Source organism: Gopherus evgoodei, chromosome 6 (assembly GCF_007399415.2).
Source record: "Gopherus evgoodei ecotype Sinaloan lineage chromosome 6, rGopEvg1_v1.p, whole genome shotgun sequence".
Taxonomy (NCBI): domain Eukaryota; kingdom Metazoa; phylum Chordata; order Testudines; family Testudinidae; genus Gopherus; species Gopherus evgoodei.
Genome location: NC_044327.1, coordinates 8446178 through 8468461, shown reverse-complemented (window position 1 = coordinate 8468461; position 22284 = coordinate 8446178). Strand labels below are relative to the sequence as shown.

The 22284-nt window shown below is 44.3% G+C and overlaps 1 protein-coding gene across 1 annotated transcript in view; it reads right to left on the bottom strand.

The window, feature by feature from the left end:
- The window catches only part of DGKQ (diacylglycerol kinase theta), a 159939-nt gene that overhangs the window by 121521 nt on the left and 16134 nt on the right, over positions 1-22284 (bottom strand). Inside the window, exon 3 of the mRNA XM_030566832.1 lies at positions 2789-2868. Within this exon, the coding sequence (XP_030422692.1) occupies positions 2789-2868 (80 nt within the window). The remainder of the gene's footprint in view (positions 1-2788; positions 2869-22284) is intronic.

Here is a 22284-nt window from a genome sequence, read left to right as displayed (position 1 = left end):
TTCTTAATCTCTCCTCATACGGAAGCCATTCCATACCCCTAATCATTTTTGTTGCCCTTTTCTGAACCTTTTCCCTTTCCAATATATCTTTTTTGAGATGGGGCAACCATATCTGCCCACAATATTCAAGATGTGGGCATACCATGGATTTCTATAGAGACAACACGATATTTTCTGTCTGTATCCACCGTTACAATTAAGACTCAAAAAAAGGGCACACATGAACAAAAATGTTAAGATGCACCAACGGAGGGTACGTCTACACAACGGGATTATTCTGATTTTACATAAACCAGTTTTGTAAAACAGATTGTATAAAGTCGAGTGCACGTGGCCACACTAAGCATATTAATTTGGCGGTGTGTGTCCATGGTCCGAGGCTAGCGTCGATTTCTGGAGCGTTGCACTGTGGGTAGCTATTCCGTAGCTACCCCATAGTTCCCACAGTCTCCCTCGCCCACTGGAATTCTGGGTTGAGATCCCAGTGCCTGACGGGGCAAAAATCATTGTCGCGGGTGGTTCTAGGTAAATGTCGTCACTCATTCCTTCCCCCAGGAAAGCAATGGCAGACAATCATTTCGCGCCCTTTTTCCCTGGATTGCCCTGGCAGACGCCATAGCATGGCAACCCTGGAGCCTGTTTTGCCTTTTGTCACTGTAACCGTATGTGTACTGGATGCCGCTGACAGAGGCGATACAGCAGCACTACACAGCAGCATTCATTTGCCTTTGCATGATAGCAGAGACGGTTATCAGTCGTTCTGTACCATCTGCTGCCATTGTAAATTGGCAATGAGATGACGGTTATCTGTCATTCTGTACCGTCTGCTGCTGTCATGGGTGCCCCTGGCTGAGGTCAGCCGGGGGCGCAAAGACAAAAATGGGAATGACTCCCCGAGTCAATCCCTCCTTTATGGTATCTAAAAATAGAGTCAGTCCTGCCTAGAATATGGGGCAAGTCTACTAGAGAACCAGTGTACCAGAGAGCACAGCCGCTCCGTGTCAGATCCCGCAGAAATGATGAGCTACATGCCATTCACAGGGGGTGCCCCTGCAACAACCCCACCTGTTGCTTCCCTGCTCCCCCAACCCTCCTGGGCTACTGTTGCAGTGCCCCCCCATTTGTGTGATGAAGTAATAAAGAATGTGGGAATAAGAAACAGTGACTTGTTAGTGAGATAAAATGAGGGGGAGGCAGCCTCCAGCTGCTATGATAGTCCAGGCAGTACAGAATCTTTTCTTTACACATGAAAGGGAGGGAGCTGATGGAGCTCAGCCCTCAATTGCTATGATGAGGACGGTTACTAGCTGTTCTGTACCATCTACTGGGAATGACCGGGAATCATTCCTATTTTTACTCAGGCGCCCCTGGCCGGCCTCCAGGAGCACTCACGGGCTCATGACAAGGACGGCTATCAGTCCTACTTCACTGTACCGTCTGCCACCGGGGAGGGGAGGAGAGAGGATGCTACTGTTTACTGCTGCAGCACCGTGTCTACCAGCAGCATGTAGTATACATAGGGTGACTTATAAAAAAGCCAAGAAATGATTTTTTCCCCTTTTCTATCACAGAGGGGAAGGGGGTGTAAATTGACGAGATAGACCCTGAACCAGCCCGGACAATGTGTTTGATCCTATAGGCATTGGGAGCTCAGCCAAGAATGTAAATGATTTTCGGGGACTGTGGGATAGCTGGAGTCCTTAGTCCCCCCTCTCTTCCTCCATGAGCATCCATTTGATTCTTTGGCTTTCCGTTACACTTGTCACACAGCACTGTGCTGTGGACTCTGTATCATAGCCTGGAGATTTTTTTCAAATGCTTTGGCATTTCGTCTTCCGTAACGGAGCTCTGATAGAACAGATGTGTCTCCCCATACAGCGGTCAGAATCAGTATCTCCTGTACAGTCCATACTGGAGCTCTCTTTGGATTTGGGACTGCATCGTCACCCGTGCTGATCAGAGCTCCACACTGGACAAACAGAAAATGAAATTCAAAAGTTCGTGGGGCTTTTCCTGTTTACCTGGCCACTGCATCCGAGTTCAGATTGCTGTCCAGGGCGGTCACAGTGGAGCACTGTGGGATACCGCCTGGAGGCCAATACCGTCCATTTGCGGCCACACTAACCCTAATCCGATATGGTAAGACCGATTTTAGCGCTACTCCTCTCGTTGGGGAGGAGTACAGAAACCGATTTAAAGAGCCCTTTATATCGATATACAGGGCCTCGTTGTGTGGACGGGTACAGCGTTAAATCGGTTTAACGTTGCTAAAATCAGTTTAAACGCGTAGTGTAGACCAGGCCCTACAGAAGTCAAAAACGGCTCTTTCACTCAACAGCAAAGGCTTATCACCCTCTTATTGAAGTGTTATACCTGTAAAATATGTGGTAATGTCCGAAACCCTTGCTCAGAAAACCGTGTATAAGAGTGTAACGTACCTCTGCACCTCATCTGAAGCAGTTACCACATTCAGGTATGACAATTCTTCCAGGCAATGACACACCATTAGACCACTTTAGTAATCTTTAAGAAACACAACACAGCATTTTTCAAGGCAGTTTGTGCATAACCACCTGTTCCAGGCAGGTTCAGAAGCGTTTGGATTTAAAACTTTCATCATGGAAAAGATGTAAGAGTTTGAACCAATGAATAACATATTAGGTTATATTAAAATCATTAAATTAAACAGCCAATCTATTTTTTTAATTAATTTACTAATGAGAAAGATATAGCAAACAAACTTGAGCCACTGGCTAGGTAAAGTATATCATAACGCATGCAGACTCACCCTGACGAGACTTGACGCAATACACGAGCATGGTATCTTCACATGCTTGAGGCACTTTTCATGAGACATAAAGTTGCAAACTGTGGAAATAAAACAGGCATGTTTCAAAACCGTGACACCTTTTTTTTTCCAGAGCAGATCAAATATATTCAAGAACCACTTTCTAAACTGTACTATTATTAGTGTCTCAGCGTTTGAGAACAAAGTTCATCCTATCCCTGTATTGCCCATTCTCCCCTTCCCAGCTGTCAAAGGAGCCATGTCCCCTACCAGCACCATGCTAGGGGCCTGCCACCCCAAGCAACTTTAACTACAGGGAGCTGCTTACAGCCAGAACCAGCCCTAGGACACGGCCCAAACGGGTGGGCTGTGTACAGAGAAATTCTTCCCCCTACAATTCATGACGTGGAGGAGGAATATATGGTGGATAAACATGGCATCAAACCTACCGAAGCAGTGGAGAAAGAGACGACAAAGCACAGGCTGCTTAGAGTATTGAAAATGAATTGCAATTTTTATTGCACAAGTCATTAGTAACACTTCCATATAAACTTTGCTACAAAGGGCTGGAAAATTGTTTCACTTTCTTGCTTTTAATGCTCAGGAAAAAAAACATTACAACTGCATGGGTGAAGCGCTTAGTTGAAGCAACTGTAAGCATCTCAACTTCTGGAGTAGGAATCTCTGGAAGGAGTTTTGTGATGAGGGACTGTTGGTATGGGACCAAATCAGGAGCCAGTATTTTAATACAAATTTTAAGGAAAGCTCATTGAGCAACTGTTCAGGAAAAAGGACACGCTGCCTGACAATGTGAGACTCTTTATAGAATGCTTATTGCTGAATATTAAAATTAATCATAATCTGCTAAGAGGGATACCGTTAAATAAGAAATAAACTCCCTGCCATTCATTATCTGTATAGTGTCACTAGCTGGGATTACTTAGGAATTAACGCATCAGCCCGTTAATGATAAACACAACTCACTGTATTCAGAAGCAGACAGTGCCAGCTGGATCATGAGGATGAACGTACTAATGTAAGGTTCCAGAACTTAACAAACCACACAGGTACAGACATTTCAGAGCATTGATAACTTTGAGAGCAGTTAACAGCAGAACTCGGTTACTCACAATATCCGTAAGTGGAGTTGTCTAGACAGAATGCCTTCACAGACCCCTGCCTTGGGAGTTGTGCCTCTCACCACACAGAGTCTAGTGTGGGATAAGACCCCAGAACTGATAAAAATCCATTAAAATAGTCTATGCAATTCACTTATGCCAATTGCCACCAAAACTATCTATCTGACTGGCAAGATGTTGGTCTGTGTTCTCATTCAGTTCCTCAGCTTGCTTGAGCAAGGGCAGAACATTGCATCACAAGTCACCACCCGAAGACTAGTGAGCCACAAGACACTCCTGGACAGAGAGATAGTAGCCATTCACAGAAGACAAACTGTGAAACCAACATCCCAAATCAGACACACCATTTCCAATCTACACACCAAAGCTGAACACATGATTTACTGAGCCCCAGCAGTTTCTCTACAGATTTCGGAGAGGAATTCTTTACGGAGAGAAACCAGAAAAGATACCCTAGCTCTGGTAGGATAAGTCTCGAGATCTTCTAATATTTGCCTCTCTCAATTCATCTAGACAATCTACACCAAGACAGATTTCTTCTCAGCTCACGGGCAACACAAGGTGGGAAAAAAGCTTATGAAAAGCTTTTTAATGGAGTCATTATCACCTAAAAAGTGAGTATACAGTTGGGTGAAAGAGTTGGGCAAGGAGTATCATGGAGCACAGGGGAAATGCACAGAGATGTTGTTAAGGAATAACTCCAACAACAGAAATCTTAGGCAAGGACAAAGTTCCATCTTAGCATTTTTTCATAATGGTCAAAGGTGAGTAAGACATAAGCACCTGCAGTTTACTGATCTGGCTCAGGGGAGTACAAGCAAAAATGGCCAGTCTCAGGAACAAAAGTTAATAAGGGTAAAATTTCAGAAAGAGGATTACTGCTTTTACTGAGAAGCAAAGTAAGGAACCCAGAGACAGCAAGAGCTATGATCAGAGCATCTATAGGGAGCTAGCAGCAGTTACTATGCTTAGGTCACGCAATAGGTTCCATAATAAAAAATGTGTTTAACTTTTTTTGTGAAGCTCTCCCACGTCTATTGTTTGCAGCTGGCCTTGGAATTCAGCAGGGAGAAAAGCTCTCTGACAGCAATAGTGCCTTTTCTTTGTCTCATGAAACTCCACTCAGGTTTAACCAAGGCATGAACTGCTAAAAGTCACCACTTCCCTTTCCTGTCCTGTTCCTCAGGAAAATTTTGGCAGCCCACCAAAACAACAACTGACTGTGGATATCCTAAAACGTTGGGTCCAGGCTCCCAGCAGAGCAGCAACACTACAAGCTGCTCTAGAACTGCCCGACAGGACCTCGCTGACACAGGCTGCTCTGTGCATTCCCCCTTTTAAACACACCTTCTGAACCTGGCACATGGTGCCAACAGAGCATCCTCCTTCCTCTCTGGGAGCATAGTTTTGTCCTGCTGCCACCCAATGCAGTTAGTTCGGTAGCGCAAGTGACAGACCTCTGTGCTACACTGTTGAAGGTTCAGGCGTTCAAGCCCTGCTGACATTGCAAGAAGTGAGAATTGTTACAGTTGTACGCACTAGAATTCATTTTCAACTTTTTCCTTTTTAAAAAAACCTAGGAAATTACATACAAAAACTTTAAAACGTTCAGTTCAAGTGCATGACTTCACAGAATTAGGATAGGCTAGATTTACCATTGTCCATGCAACCTTAATTCTACCCGAGTGCATATCCATTATGATGGCCTAATTACATGATTGCATCCCCGGGGGTAGACCCCTGCACAAGACTTTTTTTTTTAAATCCCACTCCCGTCCTGTCCTGTCCTGCAGTACCCACAGGACTCAATCATAACACATATGCACAAAAGGGCAGAGTTAAGGTTGCACTGAAGCCGTACAGCCGATATTTCCCAAATCTGGGTGCTTGGATTCACAACCTGAATAAATAAAGGTTTCTCACTTGTAATCAAAGTCCTCTGAGATGAACTGCACGTTCACACTCAAAGGACGTGCTAACAATATGCCTGGATCTGCACTATTGGCGTATCCCATGAGCGGGAATGTGCAACGGCCATTCAAAACATCTTTTTTGAACTTTGTTCTTTGTTAAGTAATTACTTGTTATTTGTCTTACTGTGGGACTAGAGGTTCCCCAGCCCTATGGTGCTAATCCTGAACATACACCCAGTAAGAAAAAATCTTGAACAATCATATGCCAATTAAATTTTAAACTACAGCCTACACAGAGAGAGAAATATAAATCCGGCCATGCAGTGCCAGCTCCATGACCGAAGAAGCAGGAATTAAAAAGAAGACAAGGACGGAAAAGGTTTTGTGTTTCCATTAAAATAGCACGTGCTTGCTGGATATCTAATGTATCGAACTATTTGTCTGGTAAAGTGAAGCATCTCAACTCCTGGAGTGGGAATCTCTGGAAGGAGTTTTGTGATGGGTGATTGTTATCTATGGGACCAAATCAGGGGTCATTATTTTGAATATAAAGTCTCAGAAGCACATATTTTAAGGAAAGCTCATTGAGAAACTGTTTGGGAAAAGGACACACTGTCCTGACAATTTGAGACTATTTATAGAGATGCTTATTGTTGAACATTAAAATTGATCAGGAGCTACTGTGAGGGACACAGCAGAGAGTGCAACAGAAATGTCTTATGTAACCCCCAAAGAGTGGCCTAGATTCCTGGGGCTCTGTCTGCCAGCAGCTCAGGGAGAGGCACTGTCCTTGGTAAGGAGGGGGGGCCAAGGCAAACCACTAAGGAGTGAGATGCCCCTCCCAGGGAGTTCAGAAAAGGGGAGAAGCCATTTTTGAGTCAGTCTGGAGCCAGCCAGGGCAAGGGCAGGACTGGCTGTGTGGGGAGCTGCTGGGTCCCAGGCCTGCAGGTAGGTTCCCCCTGAGTACTGGCCTCTAGGGACCTGAAAGCCAGATCCCTCTGCTGGGCTTTTCCCTCTCCACTGAGGACTCTCAGTTTGTAGAGTTTTGCTGGGAAACTTTCCCCAGTCAGGCTGAGTTCACCTCCAGCTCCCTAGGGGAGCCCAGTCCCCACATGGTCAGCTCTGCTCTGGCTACTAGACCAGGGCTGCTGCCTGCTGGGGGTGTGTCTGGACGCTGGGCTAGGAGACAACAGTTTGGATTTTAGTACAATTGTGTAACCTGCACCTTGAGCCCTGCACCTCTTTGTGGGGAGGGAAAATCCTGGGACCAACGCAGCCTAATTCATGCCTGAAGAGGATCCCTGCCAGCAGCGATCAGCCCCTCTGCAGTGACCAAGGAGTCCAGAGTCAGCTCTGAACCTGAGGATCATTCGTGGAGTTTGTGTGTGCACCATCTTTTAGTCAGTCAGGGAATTTGTTTTGGGGATCCCCTGCTCCCTGGACTGTCCCCTCAAGCCAGGGACTGAGGGTCTGGGGATTTTACAGTCTGCTGCGTATTAAACCTGTGGAGGGATTTACCACTTCCCTCCCACTTATGAGTCCTTTGGGCTGTACTGAACCCAGTCAGCCACATTGCTAAACCACGGCAGAGAAGGATTTTGTGGTTATAGGTCATCAAGGGCCCCAGCAAAGTACACGTACCAATGGGACACTAATTTTACATTTGCTACATCAAGTCACGGGTATTTTCAGTGTGGGCACCGGTGACCCTAAAAATAGTGTTTCACCCTGTTATGTTGTATTTGTCTCCTGTTTAATATAATTGTTGTGATGAATATATTTTTGTGTGTTTCTGTTAGTTCTTGGAAGTCTCCAACTATCTGGCAAGTAAGTGGGGATTACTCTGTAGTTAGAATTATCTGCCCAAGCTGCCCTGGTTACCCTGCCAGGAAGGAGCGAGAGGGGTGGAGGCACCGACAAATTTCACAGAATAAAAAAGAAAGAAGATACACCCTGCTGAGTGGGTGGCAGGATCCAAAAGAACCCAGACCTGTCCATCAAAACCTGTAAGCAGATTGGCATTAAAGTAGGTAACCAGGTGGAGAGGGGTGATACATTGGAGGCACCACTGGGATCCCGCTACACTTATTTTTCTAAGCCATTTTGAACACACAGTTTTTATATATTAATAGATTATGTTTGGGAGGTAGGAATTTTCAGTGGCGTAAACAATATTTAACTCTTACTTCATAGTCTTTTTTCCCCTTAGGAACTTGAAGTATTTGCGTTTTCTTACCGTAATTTATCATATTTTGCACATTGTTCAGACGCCTGAAGCTGGACACCTACATCCCTGTTCAAGCTCCACCAAGTCACCCGATATTCAGAGATGCTGAGCACCCATAATTCCCACTGACGTCACTGGCAATCAATCCATGGGCGCTGCCCGTGAAAAAAATTAGGCACCCTCTCTACGCACCTAAATATAGATTTAGGTAGGTAACCACCACCATGTTTGAAAATTTGGGCTATTCTCTGTAAGTACCAGCATGACTCAGGCATTTCACAGGATGACAAAGGGACATGTGGCTATCAGAAGCTGGGGCACTTATGATTTGTAACTGATACCCCCCTAATCCACCCTCTCGTCTCATACTGGGCACCGTTCCAACATAGGGCCAGGGCCTGTGATGTGATAAAGGTACGGGGGTGAGAGGGAAGGAGAAAATGGGGGAGTGGCCATGTACCTATGGTATCAGTGACTTGTCAGAGCTACTCTGTTTGCCAAGAAACCAACTGTACTCTGCGTTTGCCCTTGAGTCAGGAAGGAGGGAGATGCCGGTGGGAACTGTTGTGTGTTACTGCAGAGCTGTGGTAAGCATTCTAGTGAAACAAACTATTTATAAGTTCGATTGTGCCACACTGGCTCACATCCTATCATGTTTCCTCCCAGCTCTGAAGGCAGAGTTCAAGGCTGGTTCCAAAAAGAAGGATCACAGAGACCCTACCTGAGGTATTCCAGGAGGGGAGGGATAGCTCAGTGGTTTGAGCATTGGCCTGCTAAATCCAGGGTTGTGAGTTCAATCCTTCAGGGGGCCATTTGGGGATTGGTCCTGCTTTGAGCATGGGGTTGAACTAGATGATCTTCTGAGGTCCCTTCCAACCCAAATAATCTATGAACTCCATTTCTTTTTTACTTTTTCTGAGCTCTTCTTGCATTTGCCAATCACCCAGAATAACTGCTCTCTAGGTATTCAGCACGAGCAGGCTCAATGGAAGGCAACTGTGAGATTGATGTGTTTATTTTCTAATTAAAACATGATTCATTTATGACATGGAGCCGATGCACTATGGCCCAACTCCTGTAACCATTTATTTTGCCACTGATTTCAGTAGAAGCTGGAATGGGCTTTATGGGCTTGGTTTAACTCCCACTGGAGTAAATGGAAGTGCTCCCATCACTTCACAATGGGTTTTGAATCCGACACTCTGGTCCCAATTCAGGGAAGCTCAAGCAGGTTTAAGCACATGCTCAAAGATTTTCTTGGAATCCTGACCTAACATTGACGCGATGACCACAAGTTCTGTACGCACCCCTTGAGTTCTGTTCAGTCCTCTGAAGCTCTAGAGACAGGATATTGGGCTAGATGGACCATTGGTCTGACCCCGTATGGCCGTTCTTATATTCGCCATCTGCGATGATACAGCAGGGACTGAACTGTGACCCTCTAGATGAAAAGATGAGCCGCTATGGCTTGAACTGAAGAGACGAGCCTCTGAAATGAGTGACAGCATACACTTTATGGATTGGCACACAGGGCACCTGTAACACACTCACCAGTGGGTTACATGAACTCATTAGAAATAGCCATTTCAGGGCTTGTCACAGACTCAGCACCAAAGAAACTCAATCTCCAGCATGAAATGATTACAGTAGAACCCACTAATTTTCATGCGTAACTGGGCCACCTGTTGTGAATTATTGGATTTTGTGTTTTAGCAAGTAGCAAACCCCTCATTAACTTGCACTTTGCTCATCTGCATACCCCATAAGTTTCATTGGGGGAAAAAATAGGTCTCTCCCAACCACTTTTCCAAAATGGTAGAATGACAGATTAACAAAGGGACTTTTGTGATGCACTATCCTTGCTTTTACTACTAATTTGCAAAATTCAGTCACTAACAGCTCCCCCAGTCATTAGTGCAAATTAGTAAGGTTCTTCTGTAAAGGAACAAATAATTGAAGTATAATGCATCACAGAATATACTTTGTTTCTTTATTCTGGAAATTTCAGTTTAGTTTTATTTATACCAATATACTAACAAACGGTCTGTAAAATATCTTGTAAAAGTCAAGGACCGTAAGCTTTTTAAGGCAAGGACTTCTTAAAAGTCTATTAGTGCCTAGCACACAATATGAAACCTCTCTTCCGTTCTAATATCAAACATGCAAAGGTGGGAAGACCTGCAATGTTTATGTGGATCATGACATCAAAGGATTAGCAACGTCCCACAGTACAGCGTATTTCTGGCACACAATTTAAACATTAAAGGTGTTTTTCAAGTTTGATGGCATGTGAAAGCACCAAGGGCCTGAATCTCAGTTGCCCTGCACAGTACGCAGACATTTATGGCAGTGAAAGTGGATTTAATATACCACTAAAATCAGAATGGCACCATCGTCACCCACGTTCACTGGCGTAAATAACTACAGAAGATGCAGAGCAACACAGAATCAGACCCTACGGTTTTACTTTGGTTTCTCACATATGATCACCAGAGAAATTGTTAAAAACTAACCGTTATGTAGTATCTTTGGATCCATTTTGCTTAAATTACAGGGTCAACAAAAAACAACATAAGGAAAAGGCTAAATTTCATGACAATGCACCCTAGTTTTGGCGAGCAGGGGGCATGTTCCTGCCATATCATCTCCCAAAGTCACATAACTCAACAAACCAATGACAGCTGCAAATGGAACAGACATTACACTCAGACTTGCAATCACAAAACAGAAGATAATCTGGAGTGTTATTTTTGATTCAGTGACTGTCTAAAAGTGTTCTAGGTACCATCTAAATATAAAACAACCTCATCCACTGTCCTGAGGAACTTGCATTCTCATTAAGCCAATTCACAGCAAACATTTATAGATGAAGGGACAGGGTTATTTATTGTGGAGACGGCACTCGGGGCGGAGACAGCGTGTGGAGCCCCCATGGGCGCCCTACATGTAGGAGCTGGACATAGAATATCAGGGTTGGAAGGGACCTCAGGAGGTCATCTAGTCCAACCCACTGCTCAAAGCAGGACCAATCCCCAGACAGATTTTTGCCCCAGATCTCTAAATGGCCCCCTCAAGGATTGAACTCAGAACCTTAGGTTTATGCCAGCTGCTTCCAGGAGCTACACGGAGCCAGGGCAGGCAGGGAACCTGCCTTATCCCCATTGACCAGACTTTTAACGGCCCAATGAGCGGTGCTGACTAGAGCCGCCATAGTCCCTTTTTGACCGAGCATTCCGGTTGAAAACCGGACGCATGGCAACCCTTTTCAAGAAAGCGGTAATCTACACCAGCTGAGAATCTGACATGGTGTTTCTATTTGGAGTCAACACAACAAATCGTCAGTAGCATCATGTCCATGCAATGCTTCTATATTTGTATTTATCAACATGAAAAAAAATTGAAATAGAGTATGTACCAGAAAACATTTCCAGTACTTCCTGCCAAGCTGACTTGATAAAAGATGACAGGAAATTCTAACAGTACATCCAAAGACAGAAATATTTCTTTTACTGAGACATAATTATGGCAACTCTTGTGTTTTGTGTATCACCAGCCCAAATAAACCATTAAGAATACAGGGCAAGCAAAATCCATTTCTATTTGCACCATACTACTGCAGCGGTTCTCAAACTTTTGTATTCGTGACCCCTTTCACACAGCAAGCCTCTGAGTGTGCCTCCCCCTTATAAATTAAAAACATTTTTATATATTTAACATCATTATAAATGTTGGAGGCAGAGTGGGGTTTGGGGTGGAGGCTGACAGCTCGTCACCCCCCCAAATAACCTCGCGACCCCCTGAGGGGTCCTGACTCCCAGTTTGAGAACCCTTGACCCAACGCCTTTATGAGAACAACTGATTTCTAAGTAGAAACTAAATATTTCTTTAAAATGATAAAATATCCTCCTACTCCAGACAGCCAAGCTTCGGAATGTTGCAAACTCAGCCAACAGCATTCAATAACAAAGCCTCCGATGTAAATGAAGTGTAGCACTGATACGGTCCAAACAGAGTCCCACATGGGGCACCTCTGAGGAGACGGCTGATGTGGAAGGAGATGACGGGGACCCTGCCAGTGGAAAAGAAGGGATGCCTTACAAATATATTAAATAAAAAACCTCAGTAATTTGGTTCAAACCCGTATGTGACTCACACCAACCAGAAATGAACCTAAGCACAAAGTGATTGAAGAGGACTGGCAGCTGCTCTAGTTTGGTGGGTTTAACATTAGCAGGTTCTTATATTTTACTGAGGTGCACCACTTTGAGAATATGAGAATGTGTGCTGATTGGGCCACAAGCACCCTGCCCACAGGCCACAAGTTGAGAAACACTGCGCTATCAAACAATAGTCTGAAGCTGACACATTTGCAACAACATTTGAAGACAAAATGCCCTGTGCGTGTGGGTAAGCCCGCAGAATTTTTTTCAAAGGAAACTTTCTGAGTTTCAGATTTGCCAGTTTAAAATGAAAGCAGCTTCAACTATTTCTACAAAAGCACTTGAAGCTTCATAGGCGATCTCCCTTCTTGTAGCAAAATCAAAGAAGCCGTACACAACTGCAGAAGGCCTGATTCTGCCTACCCCTGCAGCGCTTGCAGAAAAACTATGCTTGATTTAAAAAAAAAAAAAAAACTTTTTGATCCTCTTAAAGTATGCTGATCAAATGATACTGTGTGTCATCGAATTAAAGAAATGGCTGAGGATATTGTCTCTCAACTTGGAGAGAACCTTAAAATGGCAAAAACATTTGTCCTTCAGCTTGATGAGTCCATGAATATTAGGGTGACCAGACAGCAAGTGTGAAAAATCAGGATGGGGATGGGGGGGTAATAGGAGCCTATATAAGAAAAAGACCCCAAAATCGGGACTGTCCCTATAAAATCAGGACATCTGGTCACTCTAATGAATATTAGTGGAGAAGCTCAGCTGATTGCTTACGTTCAATACCCTGAAATCACTGTTATCAATGAGCATGGACTATTTTCCAAAAATATAAAGGCAAACTCAACCGGAGAGGACATTTTAAACTAACAGACTTTTTTCTTCTGATCATGATAGGAGTTAGAGTTTATGCAAATTCCTCTACACTGATGGGTAGCTAGGATCAGGAAAGAAAGTCCTGCCTTGCAGTGGGTGCACTGTATCATACACTGCATTTGCTTCAAAAAAAAGATGAGTTCTGAGCTGCATGAAGTTTTAAATGAATATGTCAAAACAGTCAACTTTCTCAAGTCCAGGCCACTCAATGCTCACCAGTCTCGCATTCTTTGTGAAGAGATGGAGTCAAAATATCAGCAACTGTTGCTTCACACAGAGTTTAGCTGGCTTTCAAGAGCGAAAGGACTAGACAGACTGTCTGAATTACGCACAGAGGTTCACATGTTTCTTTCTGATCATTCATCCCCTCTTGCTTGTCTTTGACCATACTGTGGGGTTAGCTCAACTCGCCTACCTCACAGATATATTTAGCAAGCTGAACGATCTAAATTTGTCCACGCAAGGTCATGACACTGACACTCAATCTCTATGACGAAGTGAATGCTTTTATCGAGAAGACCGAATACTGGAAGTCCAAATGTGGAGACAAAGACCTGATCTGTTTTTCACTGCTTCATGCATATGTCACTGATATCTGGACAGGGGAAATTGAGCAGAGCAAAATTAAAGAAATAATAGAAGATTATTAACTTGACATGTGAGTTCAAGTCATATTTCCCCAACATTCAACACAACTCAGCTCAACTCGACTGGGTAAGAAACCCATTCATTTCATCAGATGTTAGCAGCAGTAACCTCAAGAACATATTCTTGAGCTATCTTTAGACCACAGTCTGCAAATGAAGTTTTAATGCGTCCACACCAGTGGTTCTCAACCTATTTACCATTGTGGGCCACACCCAATACTACCTGTACGGCCCTGAGGATGTCAGAGAACCACTGCTCCACACTAACCCAGTTCTGGCGTTTAGTACAGAAAGAGTACCCTGGCCTTGGGAGCCATGCTTTGGATGTTCTGTTACCCTTTGGGTCAACATATCTTTGTGAAGTCTCATCTTCTGCTATAACTGCCATCGAGACAGAGTAGGAACAAAATCAATGTGGAAAAAACTTAACTGTTGCTGTTGCTTCACCGCTCACAAGTGAAAAACAGGCTCAATTATCACACTGAAATGTGAGTACAATATTTATATCCTAATGGATTTATTTTATAATTATATTGTAAAAATGAGAAAGTCGGCAATTTTTCAGTATTAGTGTGCTCTGGCACTTCTGTATTTTTATGTCTGATTTTTTAAGCAAGTAGTTTTCAAGTGAGGTGAAACTTGGGGGTACACAAGACAAATCAGACTCCTGAAAGGGGTATGGTAGTCTGGGAAAGTTGAGAACCACTGGACTAGATGACCTTTGTAGTCCCTTCTAAATGGATGATTCAATGAAACAAAAAGAGAAATTACAGCAATTGGCCTGGGTGCCAATTGAGGGGAATATCATCTAACACGTAGCTGCTGCAGAATGCTTAGTAACCGAAAGGAAGGGGGATCTAAAAGGACAAACATCTGTAGATGGATTCAGTAAAATAACAGAAATCTAGCAAAGTTCCTGAGCAAATGAACTTCCATGCTGTTGTGCAAGGTGACACCAACATACAATCGATAACAGATAATCTCGTTCTTTAATCAGCGGAAAATATGACAGAGTAAAATGCATGCACCAGGAACAGTGAGACAGAGCAGCAGCTAGTTCAAACAAAAGAAAGCAATGAAAAGGATGATTCTCACATTTTTGCTAACAGTGTTTGGCTTAGGCTGTCTCATGCCCAACCCCATCCTAGCATGCTCCCGCTGTTCAGATGTTTTATTGTGATGAGCAGATGATCTGGTACAAAACACAATGTGTCATATGTTAATTTTATAGCTGAGTGGGTTTTACTATTTTATTTCTTGAGCTGTTGGCTTCTTTCCACTCTAGGATTTTCTCTTCCTGTGGGAATTGACTTTGGAGAACCGAGGATAATGATCATCGGAACCTAACTGCTTTGATGAGAAGCTGGGGACCAGATCAGCTAGGAGCAGCAAAACAGGTAGATTTTCTTGGAACACGAGATGCCCAACAGATGTCCTTATATGGGCTGGAGCTTTTGAGCTAATGGATGAGGGAATATTTATGGATAACTTCACCAAGTAATGCTTTCTTTCCACTAGATGCACGGGGGATTAACTTTTACATGTGTCATACAGCTCTGATCTCTTTATATTGTACGAGCCTTGCCAACGCAGTTACATTCAGCTATTTCAGAGCAGTGAACTTATGATCAGAGTATTGTGAATAAGCATTCAAAGGCAGGTTGGACTCAATTGTAGGACCCATCAGAGTACCTTATTTTCTAGCTCGAAAGCAAATGTGAAGGTTCGTGTAGGGAGGACTGACATGCAGAGGAATGACTCTTTGCAGGAGAGACTTCGCATAAGGATGCATCCATTAGAATTAGATTTCTGTGCAAAGCTTCTTTGATAGGCAAATACATCTTTGAAGTTAAAGAGGAGAGTCCTGCAGATCAAGTCCATTGTTCCCAAGCTTACAGAAGTTCTAATTTTCCACAAAGAAGGAAAAAGCAAATGTTCTGGATAAAACAAAAGACTTTAATTTCAGGAACCTCACTGGGCTTCCTTCAGCCTGACAATGGGGACTAGCCTCACGGTTTCTCAACCTAAACTGCATTTTAGCAACTATTTGGGCTGTCCCAAGGAGTGTTCTCTTCCCACCCTTTATATTCCCTTCACTGCCGCTTGACTGTGGTCTCTTGGGATTTTATAATCCTGAGGAGTCTCCTAGGCCTTCGGTGCTGTCAATTTTCCAGTTTAGGGAAGTATCTCCACATTTGATTTCAGGCTTTTGCCACCAGTCTGCAACTGCCCCTTTTAAAAATGTTCCTACAAGGTCAGCCATCAATGTTTCAGGAAGTGTTTTCAGGTGAGTGCCAGCGACTTTAGCAGAAATTAGACCTTCATTAAATAAAAGCAAAAAACAATCTAAGCCACTAGATCTTATGACTGTGAATACGTAATAGGAACTGAACATAACCTCATGCAGTGTTGTCTTCCTAAGTCCATAGATAGCTTCAGCGCGTGTGCTTCTGCTCAGAGCTTTCCCAAGCTGCAGCAAAGAGAAAATTGATCAGTCTTATCACTTTTTACTGTTGCTGTTCAGAACCCTGAGGACAGCACAGAAACTTAGCGCAGTTGGGTAAGTTACATTTTTCAGTTGCTGGGGAAAGCTCAGAGCAGCACAAAAGGCTGTCACTGATACTATTCATTGGTGAGAAAAATCTAAGAGAGGGGGGCTGGAGAAGGGAGAGTGCAAGGGAAACATTCCCCTTCCAGCTGCTAAAAACCAGAGCTGCAGTTGAGCAGTGGAGATGCACAGCTCTATCACTGCAGCCAGATACCTGAGGGGATGTCAAAGTAATGGAGATGCCACCATCCCAACTCCTAGCAGCCAGGGAGCTCTTGAGCAGGTTTGGGAGGCAGAAAAAGTGCTCCTCCTTCCCTGTATAGCAGAGTGGTTACTCCGCTCCTGCCCTGAAGGGCATAAAACAGCCCTGGGAGAGGGCTGTGGCAGGGGAAAAGCTGGGCTGATTGGGGAAGCAGCCACAGCTGGGCCATGTCCCAATCAGGCCACATCTGGCCTGTATAAAAAAGCTGTGAGCCAGAGGCCCAAGAGTCTCCCTCTAGCTGAGAAGGGAGATGGACTTGGCTGCCTGCTGAAAGGATACTGGAGTGAAGCAGGGCTGGGGAAGGCCAGAGGAGCAGGGGAGCTCCAGGCTGGCAACTCCCCAGGCTGCAGGGCCTGGTCCGAGGCCCATAGCAGTATTGGGTTGCAGGGAAAGGCAGCAGGTCCAAACCTCCCTTGCCTATGATGACTGGCTAATACAGACTGCAGTTGGGCCCAGTGAAAGGGGGCTAGATGGTGACTGGCAGTGGCCCATAGGCTGAGGCAAGGTGGGGATAGAGGGTTGGGGGTTTCCCAGAGAGGGGAGACCCACAGAGACTGGTAGGGTTATTGCCAGGGGGAAGCCCCAGGGTAAAGGGGCATCGGGTCCTGGGAGGGACACGGGGGCCAGCAGCAGTGGGACACCGGCCTGCAGACGGCGCTTCAGAGGCTGGAAGAGCTAATTCCAGAGACAACCAGCAGGAGGCACTGCAAGAGTGAGTCCAGCATGCCTATACCCTCCAACAGCCAGAAGGAGTTTGAGGAAATAGTTTTGGGTTTACCCAGATACACAAAAAGCACATTCATAAAATACTCATGTTCTATAAACTCCTTTCCCCCTTGGCATTCTCCTATCCTGCTACCTAATGCATTAGTGTGGAGCTTCACGTTTAAAATGGAAGGCTGTACAAGCACAACCACGGTCTTTTAAAAATTCACCTACTGCCTCTTGGAAGGTCAGACTCACATTATTGCAAACTTCTCAACAGCATATGCAACAGAAAGCAATATGTTTAACGGTCATACATCTACATAGTTGTCAATGAGAGGGAATTGTTTCCCTTTCAGACATGTTGCTAGAAAAAATACAGCAGGAAATCAAATGATATTGAACTGACAGTCAAGCAAGTGCAACAACGTACTTGAACTGTGATTCATAAAAGCAGAATTCAGTTACAACAAGCTGACTTGACTTATAAAAGCCTCAAAAAGGCCACAGGGCATGTTGAGAATCTCCATTTCTATTATGATTTAGGATTTATTCATTTCAAGATATGAAAAATAAATTTCTCTTGCTTTGATGTTTTCCAAGAAGTAACCCCAGGACAGACAAATGGATGAGTCATCTGTCAGTCAGCCCAGTTGTACCAAATCCAGGTTTTTCCATGTCTTGCTCCTCCTCACAACTTGCAGGCAAGAGTCCCCAGTTAAGAGCCTTCAGAGCTAGAGAAAATATATGGCTAGACTACACTAGCTTACTAGCTAGGTCCATACGAAGCCTGCATATTACAGGAAACAATTAGCCAAATATGAGCAGTTCCTTTTGCTATGGTGTAACTGATATCAGTTTGGACAAATGGATCTGACCGGCAGTGACCATACTCAAGAAGGGAAAGAGGAACAATAGACAAGCTGATGAAATCCAACTTGAAGCCACATTAGCCCAATGGTCTGTGATGGGATGTTAGATGGGATGGGATCTGAGTTACTACAGAGATTTCTTTCCTGGGTGCTGGCTGGCGAGTCTTGCTCACATGCTCAGGGTTCAGCTGAACGCTATATTTGGGGTCGGAAAGGAATTTTCCTCCAGGGCAGATTGGCAGATGCCCTGGAGGTTTTTTGCCTTCCTCTGCAGCGTGGGGCACGGGTCACTTGCTGGAGAATTCTCTGTACCTTGAGGTTTTTAAACCATGATTTGAGGACTTCAACAGCTCAGACATAGGTTAGGGGTTTGTTACACGAGTGCGTGGGTGAGATTCTGTGGCCTGCGTTGTGCAGGTCAGACTAGATGATCATAATGGTCCCTTCTGACCTTAAAGTCTATGAGTCTATTAGCTGATGCATTCAAATCCATCCAGTAGTGTCCTGATTCTCTGAACAGAATGCCAGGTGGCAGCCAACAGAATCAAGCCTCCCTATGCTACACCCATGACATAGCCACTGACCATGTCAAGTGTCCTTGAAGTTTCTTGACATGGGAGGCCTGAAAGTGAGTAGGAGAGTTAAATGATCAAGCAGGAAAGGCAAATGTTCTTCCCATTTTCAGGCCTTTCAATCAGCAAAAACAGATCTGAACAAGGACCTGGTCACTTCAGAGAGCAGGCTAGAGCTGAGTTGGAGGGGCACGGGCTGAGAATGAAGGATGAGATCCTTTCCTTCCCAAAGGAATAGCTAAAGGGGGTCCACAAACCAGGTCCCTCTAGGCCAACCTAGGGTTTTGATCATCAGAAGACACTGAGCTCTTTTTCCACGTTCTTCAGATCCCACCTGCAATATGGAGAAAGCATCCTGCACCCAGGCCTTGGGGGGCAGGTGTCTGCTGAAATGCCTGGAGACTAGGGAGTTGCAGCCAAACACAGAGGCTAACAGAGGGAAGGCCAGGAGCAGGCAGCTAACTGATTGAAAATCTTTCATTGGTGGGACCCTGCCTCCAAAAAGAGACACTTTCAATTCATGATTTAGAGGGCTAAATACGTGTTGACCCTTGACAGACCTAGGATTTTCCTCTGTGCAGCAGAAGAGCGCGTTGGATTCCCTCTGGAGGGAAATGCTCTGAGTTCTGCAGCAACATATCGCATCTGATCAGGATGTGGCTGTGGAAGGAGACCTCTAGCAACCTGAAAACCAGCTTGATAGCCCTGAGCTCTCTGATGCCAAAGTGGAGCTTCCAGGCCTGAGGAGACCATTCCTTGGCACAGCTGAGATTAACTGTTAGCCTCCAATCTACAGAGGCTTGCATTTGTCTATGTTGATGTAGAAGTGGGAGAGCTCCTCTCCCCTCAAAAATCCTCCCTGTCATGTGAAATCAGTCCAGCTGCTGGTTGAGGAGAGCCAGTGAAATGCCTGACATTTTCTTCCATCGAGGCAAGGTAACAGAGATTGGAATGGGCGAGAACCCAGCCCATGGGACAGAGTCCTGGCACAATGCCAGGCCTTCCAGCAAGGTTCTACATAACTGGATGGATGTTGAGCTCCTGGACCGGAAGAGATTAATCAGAACCCCTAGCACGAGGCTTCCTGGGGAGCAGAGGTAGAGAATGGCTTATCTGGCACATGTACAACCACTCGCAGATCAAACAAAATCTGAAGGAAGACGCATCTCTTTTCACAATTTACCACCATGCCAAAATCATGGAGCATCATCAGGGTTCTGGAGCAACTGAGTCCAGCCCAGCCCATCAACATCTAGGTGAAGAATTAGGCAGACATGTAATGTTACTAGTGCAACAACCCACAACCACCAAGCAGGAGCACTGAGCTAGAAATGCAACTGTCCCGCAGAAAATCTAATGAATCTCTGATGGGTTTAAAACATAAGGGGATGGGAAGACAAGTGTCCTACAAATCAATGGACTAACAATCTCACAGATTTATGTCCACAAGAAATGAATGAAAACACCATTGTTACCTGTCAAACCAATTCAGTCATTTTAAATCGAGCATCAGGCTCTGACCTCCTCAGCTTTTGAGGGCTACTAAGTACCTGGGATACAATGTGTGGCCTCCAATTTTTGGAAATTAGACATATGGCCCCTTTCTAGTGAAAAAGTTCACTAGCCTTCTGAGGCTCATAGGGCAGCAGGGTGAAAGAGAGCTGGTGAGAAGGAACTCTGACATATCCACTCATGTACAATAGAAATAAGGAGTCTGAAGTAATCCTGCTCCAGTGTCTTGACGTTCCTGGAGGTCCAGTTCTGTCCCACTGGCTCCCAATGGGATGAAATGGAACATGGTCTCCCACCCCTGCTCAGGACAGCTGTGGCATTTCAGTAGGAGGCCATTGGGGCTACAAGACCGGCTGAAGAAACCTGCTTCTAAAGATTGTAAAGCAGACATACACGAGAAGCAATCTTTGGTCTTTTTCCCCAGCTTTTACTAGGCAGAAACTTCCTTTGTTGGCCTCTGTGGTGGCCAAGAGTCCAAGAATAACTCAAAAAAGAATGGACTGCATTTTAATAGAGAAGAACTGGCTGCAACTCTTTCCGGTAAAGCAGAGGAACAACTTCTGCAGACTAAGAGGAGGAAAAAAAATGCAGACAAAAATCCTGCAGTTCGATTGGTTATCAGCTGCCTGACTGACAGCTGAGAACTCAGCCCATTCAATCCATAAGGGAGATAGAACAGCCTTTTGCAGCGCTGTGGTCTAATTTACATATCTAATTTACATATTTGCATTCTAATTATTTAACATCAAACTTGTAGTTATCCTATGACAGGGTTCTGTTGTTGCCCACAACAGCTTTTGCATTCTACTGAAAACAACCGAACTCCCTATGAAAAGGAATGCATTGTGTCAGTTGTCTACTATTGTTCCTCAGCTGAATCACATTATTTTTGCCAAAACAAAGAACTATAGGCCTCAGCATTCAAAACAGATTAATTTGACAAGTACAATACAATCTCCATCGCAATGATCAATTACAAAAAACACTGGTTTTTAAATAATTTGACATTTGCGGGCATTTCCACAACACTGTACGTTACACAGTGAACGCAGCTCTTTCATTTTTAAATTTGTAAACCCCATGTTCAGTGTCTGGTCCCCAACTTCATTCACCACACACAATCCAATCTGCCATGCTGTTGGAAAGAAACGGTATGTGATCATAAAAAACTATCCACATGGGCAAAGAGTTAAGTCTGTTCAGAAAATCAGACTTCCGTGTGCTTCAAAGAATATCAAGGATGCCAAGTGAATATAATTTTTTAGCCTGAACTTTTTAAAAAAACAGAAAAGTGAACAAAAATCCCACAACCAGGAAACCTATTATAAGCAGGCCACTTTGTCCTGCACATGTGTTATAGTGTGAGGCAAGAGTCTTTGTGACCATTAACAAATCCTGTAGAATGAAGCAGGGCTTTCACGTAGCACAGTGCACATACCTGCACTCCGTGTCATTCTGCGATCAAGAGGACAACCACCGTGGGTCTAGGAGAAATCAAGGTTTTGTTCACAGCTCTGTGACTTTGAGCAAGTCTGTACCACCGATCTCCTATCCGTAAAATGGAAATGATATTTAAGCCTCATGGGAGGTCACAAAACACGATCTGTGAAGTGCACAGAATTATAAAAGCCTCTTGTGGCAGAAGGTTAAGAACATAATTTAGGACCTATTTCCCACAGGCTACGGTGGAGGAGAAAGCTGCACCAGCAGCAATCAACCTCCTTTAGATGAGATCCAGAATCTCCCATAATATTCCAAAAGCGTGTCCAGTTTAGAGCCATTCTGAAATGTAAAGCATCCTAACCTAGCTATGCACGCATATGCAGTTCATACACAGGCATGATGTCTTACACTTGGCACAAAGGTCTACTGCACACGTGCAGTAATGTAATTTTAGTATACAAATAAGTGAATACAAAGCAATTTCATGAGGAATGAAGCTGTCTCAACTTTCTAACCTCAGTCATTTCAAAAAGAGTAACACTTTTTATATACTGGAGAGAAGTACTTTCCGTCACTGCTCTCACTCAAAAACAAGTGAACACGAAGCATCAAAAAAA